Raw genomic sequence first — 10,565 nt, 5'->3', positions numbered from 1 at the left:
GCCTAATGCCCACAGGTAGTAAAATGGCAGAGTCAAGATTGCCACCCACACTACCGACTACTGTATTCTCCTCTCGCTTGAAACCCCTCTGTGTGGGAAATTAGCTACTGGAGGTGGGATTGATTTTTGAAAACAGCCTGAAGTTAAGTATTGAGAGTTACAGTTTTTTTATATATATAATTTTTTAAAACTTTATTTTATTTTTGGCTGCCTTGGGTCTCTTGCTGTGTGCGGGCTTTTCTCTAGTTGAGGTGAGCGGGGGCTACTCTTCGTTGCGGCTCACGGGCTTCTTATTGGGTGGCCTCTCTTGTTGCAGACCACGGGCTCTAGGTGCGCAGGCTTCAGTAGTTGTGGCACTCAGGCTCAGCAGTTGTGGCTCGTGGGCTCTAGAGCGCAGGCTCAGTAGTTGTGGCATATGGGCTTAACTGCTCCACGGCATATGGGATCTTCCCGGACCAGGGCTCAAACCCGTGTCCCCTGCACTGGCAGGCGGATTCTCAACCACTGCGCCACGAGGGAAGTCCCCAGAGTTAGTTTATGATGAAGTATGTTCCTTTGAACGCTCACGGCACCTTATTTACACTCTTAAGTCATAATGAATTTGGAAAAGGCAATAACCCAGAGAGGAAAAGCTATAATGTTACGAACTTCGGGGCCCTCAGGGGATGGGCTCTTCTAGAACTGTGTTGTCCAGTACCATAGCCACTAGCCACATGTGGCTATTGAGCACTTCAAATGTGGCTAGTCCAAATTGAGATGTATTATAGGTGTAAAATACAAACTAGATTTTGAAGACTTCGTATGAAAAAAGAAAAGAATAAAATATCTTATTTTAAATATTGATTGCATGTCGAAATGATATTTTAGATACATTGGGTTAAATAAAATACATTAAATTAATTTCATCTGTTTCTTTTTACCTAATTTTTAATGGGGCTACTAGCAAATTTTAAATTACTTATGAGGCTTACATTATTTCTGTTGGACAACACCGCTTTAGAAACATAATGGTGCAACCTAAAGACGCTAGAGATAACAGTTGCTTGTCTGGAAAAGTGGGAGAAAGACAACAGAACACAAACTTGAGCCTGGGATTCCCCCAGACTTAGCAGAGGGAATCCCAAGGTATATGTACTTCTGGTCAATCAAAAAGGTCCAACAAATAAAACAAGGGTGAAAGGGGCAGAAAAACCAAGACAGAAAAACTCTTAAGTGCCAGTAGTAAAAGCTTGTATCATATAAAGTGTGACTTGGAATGCTTAGTCCTTGTTGCAGTTGGTATGTCAGATGCCAGGTGAGTAACCAAAGAGATAAAGTGCTTCCAGCAGCAAATTAGGAGGGATATGGAGGGTAGACGAGAGGGACAATACTATTGTAAATAGGCAACATAAGCAGAATTAATTTGTTGGTGTTGTTTTGCATGAATTTTTTTTGGGGGGGAGGCCGTGCTCCGTGACTTGCGGGCTCTCAGTTCCCCAACCAGGGATTGCACTCGGGCCACGGCGATGAAAGTGCCAAATCCTAACTAACCACTCGATCACCAGGGAACTCCCTGCATGATATTTTTCATTTGGCGTTTTTCAAATTGTAAAAAATAAGAGATGCTCGTTGTAGCAAGTGAAACAATACAATGCAAAGACATATTAAAGGCACAGCCTCCCCCATCCATTCTACCTGCCTGAGGTAACGAATAGTGTGTATGCCTTTATAAAAACATATGCAGGGAATTTCCTGGTGGTCCAGTGGTTAGGACTCGGCGCTTTCACTGTCATGGGCCCGGGGTTCGATCCCTGGTCAGGGAACTAAGATCCCACAAGCCATGCAGCCAAAAATCAACAACAACATATGTATACACACACACAAGGATTTTGTTTTTTATTTACACACGCTTTTTTTTTTACCCAAATTAATTGACGTGCAGACTGGGGTCTCTGGGATTGAGAGCTAGTGCCTTTCTTTTCCTCTTCTCATTACATTTGCATTACTCCCCTCTCCCTCCCAGGTTCTCTTTTTCATTCTCTCTCTCTCTCTCTCTCTCTCTCTCTCTCTCTCTCTCTCTCGCGCGCGCGCGCGCGCGCGCGCGCACACACACACACACACGGAGGGGAAGTAAGCATTGAGAGTCGTCTACAGAAATGGCATCATTTCTTACACTTCTGCATTTTTTTCCCACTCAATGTCTTGTATTGAGCCTTCTAAGTCAACTGATATAGATCTAATTAACTCATTCATCATTTCATATTCCATGTCCTCTTTAAAAAAATAGGTTCTCTTTTCTAATTTGTAAGAGTTCTGTATTATAGACATTAACTGCCATCACATTGCAAATATTTTTTAGATCTATTTTTTGTCCATTGACTTTATTAATGGTATATTTGGCCATACAAAGATAAAACATTTATGAGGTTAAGATGTCATCTTTCCTTTCAAAGCATCTGGATTTATCTTGATTGATTCATTCATATTTTATGTAAATGTATTCTTTTTCTTTTTTTTAATTTAAAAAATTTTTATTTTTGGCTGTGTTGGGTCTTCGTTGCTGCACGCGGGATTTCTCTGGTTGCGGGCGAGCGGGGGCTGCTCTTCATTGCCGTGCGCAGGTTTCTCATTGCAGGAGCTTCTCTTGTTGCAGAGCACAGACTCTAGGCGTGCGGGCTTCAGTAGTTGTGGCACGCGGGCTCAGTAGTTGTGGCACGCGGGCTCAGTAGTTGTGGCACACGAGCTCTAGAGCACAGGCTCAGTAGTTGTGGTGCATAGGCTTAGTTGCTCCGCGGCGTGTGGGATCTTCCCGGACCAGGGATCGAACCCGTGTCCCCTGCATTGGCAGGCGGATTCTTAACCACTGGGCCACCAGGGAAGTTCCGCGCCCCCCCCCCCCGCCCCGCTTTATAAGGAAACCAATCATATTGGATTATGGATTAGGGCCCACCCATAAGACCTCATTTTAACTTAATTATACCTGTAAAGACCCTATCTCCAAATACCATGACATTCTGAAGTACAGGGGTTAGGATTTCAGCATATCAATGGGGAGGGGGCACAATTCAGCCTGTAACAGGGGCTAATAATACAGTGAATATGATTTTATTCAATTTTTCAAAAAAGCTTTGACAAGACTTTTACATTGAAGACTCTATTTAAAGAAGTAAACCGAGGAATTGAGATTACCAGTTTGTTAAATCAATGAACAAGTGAACAAATGAACTGGTCAATATATGATAAAGTAACTTAGGTTAGAGGTAAGAAACAATGAGTAGAACTAAAAGGACACTTTTCTAAAAGAAGAATATAAGTTTTGGTGTTAAGACTTAATTTTTTTTTTAATAAAGTATAGTTGGTTTACAGTGTTGTTTCAGGTGTACAGCTAAGTCATTCAGGTATATATATATATGTGTGTATATATAAAATCTTTTTCAGGTTCTTTTCCATTATAGGTTATTACAAGACATTCAATATAGTTCCCTGTGCTATACAGTAGGTCCTTGTTATTTATAAGACTAATCTTAAATTCTTAGAAAAGATAGAAGGGAGTACAGAGCAAAATATCCATACTTAAAAGTGTATCTGATTTCTTCTAGGTAATGAAAAATCAAAATGTAGGGCTAAACTTAAAAGATCATTTCAGGTTGTATATAAAACAAATTTTTTTTAATGAATTTCATGTGAATAAGTAGAAGGTATTTATTTTTAGGTCAGTGATTCCGAATGGGGGTGGAGGGTGGCAGGAAAGAATGCCTTCCAGGGATGAGCATATCAAAACTGGGGTAGGTGTGGGGTGGAGGCAGTGCTTTTTCAAATTATACTTTGTGAAACTTTTTCTGTCACTGCCTCCACTCTACCCTGAGAAACACTGCTGTAAGCACCACTGATTGAAGAGAGTATGTTAAAAATGTCCTCATTTGATAAGAAATGATTCAAACTACACTTACATGATCCTGGTCTCTAAGCTATCTAACATGACCCAGGAAAGGGACCCTAGTGACATTATGTTAACCATGTCCTAAAGACCTTAAACCAATATGCTGCTGTGACCAGAGAGGCTATATAATGTTGGGCGATCTGAACATTAATTAACACTGGGCCAGACACACGGTATCATAAAATCATCTGCATCTGCCCTTTGAAGAAGCATCGCAGAAATCTGAAACCTATCTCCCACAATGAAGAACCAGTGGTTGTATACATTAGGAAAACTAGGTCCAGAGAGTTAAAATGACTTGTATAAAGACACCGAAATATTTATTGGTGGGTCTAGGCACCAGGTCTCCTAAATTCCAATCTAATACTCTTTTTTTTTTTTTTTTTTTTTGCGGTACGCGAGCCTCTCACTGCTGTGGCCTCTCCCGTTGCAGAGCACAGGCTCCGGATGTGCAGGCTCAGCGGCCATGACTCACGGGCCCAGCCACCAGGGAAGCCCCAATCTAATACTCTTAACTACTATTTTAGAAGCCATTGATTCCCATTTCTAGTATTCAGTATTGTTTTTTTGTTTTTTTTTAATTATTTATTTTTTGGTGTGTTGGGTCTTTGTTGCTGTGCACGGGCTTTCTCTAGTTGCAGTGAGCAGGGGCTACTCTTTGTTGCGGTGTGCAGGCTTCTCATTGTCGTGGCTTCTCTTGTTGCGGAGCATGGGCTCTAGGCGCATAGGCTTCAGTAGTTGTGGCACGTGGGCTCAGTAGTTGTGGCTTGCGGGCTCTAGAGCGCAGGCTCAGTAGTTGTGGCACACGGGCTTAGTTGCTCCATGGCATGTGGGATCTTCCCGGGCCAGGGCTCGAACCTGTGTCCCTCGCATTGGCAGGCAGACTCTTAACCACTGCGCCACCAGGGAAGCCCCCAGTATTGGTTTTTATCCAGTGTGGCAGTTCTGGTCATTACAACTTTAAAAATATGTAATAAAGCCTAAAAAGTCTCTAAAGAGAAACAAGTGAGATAATCAAAAGGATCAAGGATACATTCATTTACTTATTTATATCTCAACTTCATTCTAAAAGGCTTACAAAGATGGAGATAATCTAGTAAGATGTAAAAAAAAGGACTAAAACAGAAAAATGAGAAGAGAATAAGGAAAGTAAAGGTCAAAAAGGAAGATGATGGAACCAAGAATGTGGCTAGCATACAAAACATAACATGAGGTCCTAAACACTTGCTGGAAGTGGGCCACAAACTGGGCTCTAAGTGGTCTAGCATCAATATGAAAAGAAAAATAGAGTCAGTTGAATATTTACTGTCTTTAAGGTAAAAACCAACCAGCAATTCAGGAAAAGAATAACTGGGTTCAGAGAAAATTTCTTCCATGCATCCTTATATAGAACATTATGAATTATAATGATAAACACCCTTTGCAGTATCCACAGCAATTAAATTTCATAGGGATTTTCATATGGATTGCCAAAGTACAATTCAGAAAAAGCAGTTCTGCAGAGGCCAATAAAATGCCAGCTATGTACAGGGCAAATCTGGCTTAATCCAGGGACAAAATTAATAAATAGTACTCAGAATACTTCCCAGACTCTCTTTGGTCTGGAAAGAGAGATCAGATATAACTGAAGAATAACGAAAATGAAACTTTTAAGAAGTTGGTTTAAGAAAAATGAAAAGAAGTCACAAAGGCCAGAAATGTATACAGATTTAAGGTCCAGATGATTTTCCTAAAGGAAAAGGTTCTTGAGTTACATCTCTGATCTTAAATCTCAAGGTTGATATCATGCCTCTTAATCCCTTGGTTTGCCCATCACCAAATGAAACCTGGGCCATCTAGGGAAGTGATCAGTTTAAGAATCCTTGTGTCCTTCAAAGAGGTTTTATTTTGGAAAAAATGTGTATAGCTATTCCAGTTACCCCCTAGAGAAGACATTTAACCCACTCATGTTTCACTTCTTATTCTCTTCCTCACAGTAGGCTATTAGATTCAGTTTTTAAATTTTTAAAAGTTAGACTGACTTTGAGCCCCCAGATCATATGTTTTACCTGCATATTTAGGGGTTGAAACAAATACCAGCTTTTGAGAACTCTGAAAAACATTCATACTGCTTCTGACAAGCCTATTAAACACATAAATAGCAGCACCTTGGGAACCCATGAAGTGCTGTTATTGCTCACAAAAGGAAACATGGCACGGAAACAAGGAGAAGGAAAAGTGGAATAAAATTCTGGCTAAAAACTGCGGGGTATAAACACTGGAGAAATGAAACAAAGGAAAAGGTCCACACTCTGATCTGAGATGTTGAATTGAGAGATGGGTTGTATGATGGGATAAGGACTAGGGCATTGTGACTACCAACCACAGAATGCCCAGTGTGAACTCTGGTCCAACACCTAGAGGAACAGAATGATAAGAGGCTACAAAGTAAAAACAAACTGAATCATCAAGGTGGTCACACTGAATTGGCAGCAGAGGAGGTCCTCAGGTTCCCAGATGAGCCCCAACTACAGTAGAGGAGCTCAAGCCAGGCTGGGGTGCACCAGGAAGGACTCCAGATTACAGTCAAAGTCCTTGAAGAACGTGGACTCTGATGATGGACTGAGCTGGGTAGCTTGTGTCTCCATGACAAAGTTCACTGGATGCTTCTGTAGGAGCTCTGGGTCAAAGGCCACACCCCGAAAGAAAGGGTGGACCTGGAAGTGATGCAAATAACGTAGACGGTGGAGGGGATTCTGGCATAACAGCTGAAGAGAAATAGAGCATGAAGGATGAGAGACTGGGATAGGAAAGGGACTGAACAGAGAAGCTGGAAAAGGAGAAAGAAGTTCATGGATCTGTGGAGGGCAGGGAGAAGAACCCAAAAGAGTAGAGGATATGTAAAAGTGGGAGAAACAGGCTAATCTGGGGGCAAAGGTAGGAATAAAGTAGTAGTAATGGTAAGAGAGCAGCACTAGCCCACTCTCTCAGAAGTGACCTGCTATGGATGGGGACGAGCTTTGGAGGACCAGGAACTCGAATAAAATTTGAAGTGTTGGTTAGAAGGCAAGTAGTGAGGTAGTACTTGATCAAGTTGGAATCCCCCCTTAATAATTAATCAGAGGAATGGGGAGGTATCACTTCAGTGATAGGGAAAGAAGTGAATGGTTTTTGTAGTCAAGAAGGAAAGTCATGCCCACCCTTACCTCATGGAGCAGGAGTGAGAGCCCCTGGTTAAGAGAAGCTGGGATCACAGAGTCATAGTGGGTCACACTTGCCAACATGGCCACATGATCTCTCTCTGCGGGCACTGGGAACTGAGTTAAGGGGTGGGAAGGTGTCATTGCTTAGTAAAAATAAGGCAAGACTTCCCAAGGTGGCCTTTCTTCCCACCGCAGGGCAACTCCTATCTTCTCTGCCCAACATCACTACCATTCTCTCACCTTTCCAGTTGACAGAGAGAAAAGCAAGACACCCAGGGACCACCAATCAGCAGCATGGTTGTAAGGCCCTCCACTCAGGACCTCTGGGGCTACGGATATGAAAGATACTTGTCACTGATATCTGTTGGCTATCCTCCTGCCCAATGCTTACCCACCAGCTTTAGCTTCTCTCTCACCCATGTACTGAAGAGTGCCACAGATAGTATAGGCTCGGGTTCCTTGGGGCAGGTGGCGGGACAGGCCAAAGTCTGTCAGTTTCAGATGGCCTGTGAAAAGCAAGCCATCAGCACCACTCTGTTCCAACCCTCATCAGCCATGACTTACTTCCAAACTGAGGTACTCTCATTTTGGGACTAGGAAAAGAAAAGGACTTACCTCGTTCATCCAGAAGGATATTCTCCATCTGAAAAATCACAGGTGAGAAGTTATTCATCCTCTTCCTTTCAGTCCTCTTTCATCATGTATACTATACCCCCCAGCTGAAGAAGATGCCCTAGCTCAGCATCCAAGTCTGTACTTGGAGGGCCCTTGCCCAAATCCTTAACACGCATGAGGGCCCCAAGGTCAACTTCTCAGCAGCTCCTCCCGCCTTCTTGGACCTGTTGGAACATCTTACTGAAGTCCCTCCTTAAACAAAAAGAAAAAGCATTTAACTACCTTCACATCTCGATGGATGATGCCGAAGTCATGGAGATAGCCTGTGGATGACAGCAAGCATGGGGTGTGTGCTGAAGCTCTCCTGTCCTTCCAATTTCCCTGATAGCTCCCACCTCATTCCTATCCCTGTTCTTTGACCTCCAGAGTTAATATCAATTCTCTTCTGCCTCCCTCCCCGCTTAATTCTTCCCTCATTTCTATTACCACTCCTGTTTCACTTACACAGCACCAGGATCAGCTCAGCAGCAAAGAGGCGGATGGAAGCCTCACTAAAGCAGCCAACAGCGGACCACAGGGAGTACAGATCTGTGCTGCAGTAGCTACACACTGCAAAGTAACAGAAGTCTAGGCAGTATTTGGGGGCTACTATGCCTGGGCTCAAGGCATCGTATGCCTCCTGCCCAAACTGATGCCACCTGCTGTTCCCTCTCCCTCTGGGAGAGAGAAGTACTATGAAAAGGGGAACAGAGCAAAGGCAGAACAAGCCAAAGGGATGGGTAATCTCAGGTGGGGAGTATGGTAGAAGGACGCCTGGGAATGAGGAGAGAATCCAGTCACTCACTCATGAAGAGGTGCCGTTTTCCCTGCCAGCTGTCCCCCAAACTGTGTACAAAAGGATGGTTGATCTGTCGCTATGGACAAGAAAACAGGAAGTTAGGATCAGGGTCATTGAGGATCAAGGCAGCCAAGAAGTCAGGATTTACCTTGTTGTGCAGAAAGGAAGCTGTTGCCCCACCTCTCAGTACAGGTTGCCTGCCTGGTAATCCCAGTACTAAGGAACACACTGGACATGCTGGAGAGATTTCCCTGGCAGGACCTAGAATTACTCTACTGATAGCTACTTTTCCTGGGATCTCCTGGTTGAAGCAGAGGGAGGGGTCAGAGTCAGGAAAAGCAGGACAGTTGGACAAGAAAGGTGCTTTCTCCGCCTGTGGTTTGGTTCTTCCTAGGATCCTTTCCAGGGCTCTGTGCATACCTGGATGCTGACCTCCTCTTTGCACTGCCTCAGGTTGTCCCTCTGTAGGACCTTTACCTTGGGCACCACCTATAAAAGGAGAGGAGTGATGACTCCTAGTGGGGAATAGTGTATTAAATTGTTTATTCCTCCCAACCTTTCTGGAATAAAGATTGGAGGCAGGGACTAGAGAATAATGTGAAAGAGTATCTAGGTCCCTACCTTCACCACAAATACTGCTTTCTGGCCACAGTCTAGCACCTTGAGGACAGTTCCGAAGGAGCCTTTAGCCACAAGGCCTAAAATCTGTACAGAGAAGTGGAGAACAGGGCAGTTGAGACTGATTGTTTCTAGATTTCTCCCCAAGACTGAGACCCCTTCCAGGGATTCCACTGACCTACCTTCAGCTGCTGATGCCCCCTAAGGGGCCTAATAGGAAACTCCGGCAGAAAGAGGTTGATGAACTGAGGCACTGGCCACTCAGGCAGAGGCTTCTCTACTAGCAGTGGGGCTGGCTCCAGGGGCTCCTGGTGCAGGAACTGATGCCCCTGTAGTCCCCACAGCAACTCTTTCAGACCTGACCTGGTGGTCCCCACACCTGGCCAGAGGCTCTTCTAGCCTCGGACCCAGGGGGACCCAAGGGCCCTGGATGTTGCCACCCTGCTGAGAACCAAGGGAGCCACTAAACCTGCTGCCCCTGGGGCATTACAGGTTCTGCCCATTTAGCAGGCACTCCCTCAAATCTCAACCCTAGAGATGTAAATTTGAACCCCAGGCAAAATTGCTACTGTCCTTGCTTCACGCCAAGGTCTGGATTTCCTGCACACAATTAAAATCCTCTAGGAAAGTAATATTTGGATATTTTCCCGATAAGGCATCAGACTCAGTACTGCACCTACCATAAATACTTTGATGGTAACACCTCCCTGCCCCACCCCCACAGTGGACAACACTGTTACTACCAGTTCCCAGGCCTCAAGCTCATGCCTTTCACCTCCCCTAAACAAGCTGCCAGAGCCCCACACCCTACCTTATGAGGAGCAGCCATCTGGGCATGTTGCCCCTTCCGACAACTCACTGCTCCCATCCCCAAGCCTCTGCGCCTCCTCTCTCCTGCTAAATCTGCTGTCCCAGTTACATAAGCAGTTCCTCCCCTGATGCTGCATTACACATGAGCCCCGCCTCTTTGCCTTGTTGTTCATGACTAGAGATGCAAATGATGCAGCCAAACCTCACCCTTATCCCCAAATGCTATCGCCTGGTTAAGAATGGCTTATAGCCAGGACTAAAATGTGCAGAGACCTATCAGCATGGGACCAATGTCACATCAGAGCTGGGAAGTATCTGTGACACAGCTTCAGGCAGGAGGGAAGAAGCCACCCTCATTAGGGTGGCAGCTAGGTGTCTTGGACTGATGGGGAGAAAAGGATACAGGCTGAAACCATGCACTCAATACAATTAAAAAAAAAAAAACCAGCATCAAATTTAAAATATATTTTTTCTCTTTAAATGATTTTTTTTTTTTTTTTTTACCATTTTTCAGGGGATACCCCAGGAAGAGGGACCCATAGCCAGCTGTGTCTCCTACTGCCATTCTCCCAAGTGAGCTTGG

At 44.3% G+C, this 10,565-nt stretch overlaps 1 protein-coding gene across 1 annotated transcript; it reads right to left on the bottom strand.

The window, feature by feature from the left end:
* Positions 1–3,068: 3,068 nt before the first annotated feature.
* Positions 3,069–10,257, bottom strand: RSKR (ribosomal protein S6 kinase related). The gene is given in 12 exon segments (XM_089900740.1): positions 3,069–6,666; positions 7,105–7,215; positions 7,342–7,430; positions 7,518–7,607; positions 7,717–7,744; positions 7,999–8,039; positions 8,561–8,630; positions 8,975–9,043; positions 9,176–9,259; positions 9,355–9,594; positions 9,596–9,616; positions 9,984–10,257. Coding segments are annotated over 12 exon segments (1,125 nt in total). The 5' UTR covers positions 10,041–10,257; the 3' UTR covers positions 3,069–6,441.
* Positions 10,258–10,565: the final 308 nt, after the last annotated feature.

Source organism: Delphinapterus leucas, chromosome 19 (genome assembly GCF_059928025.1).
Source record: "Delphinapterus leucas isolate spDelLeu-1000000601 "Yukka" chromosome 19, BTC_Dleu_Yukka2, whole genome shotgun sequence".
In the NCBI taxonomy this organism is placed as follows: Eukaryota; Metazoa; Chordata; class Mammalia; order Artiodactyla; family Monodontidae; genus Delphinapterus; species Delphinapterus leucas.
Note: the sequence above shows the minus strand (reverse complement) of the source record. Positions and strands in the feature narration are given on the sequence as shown.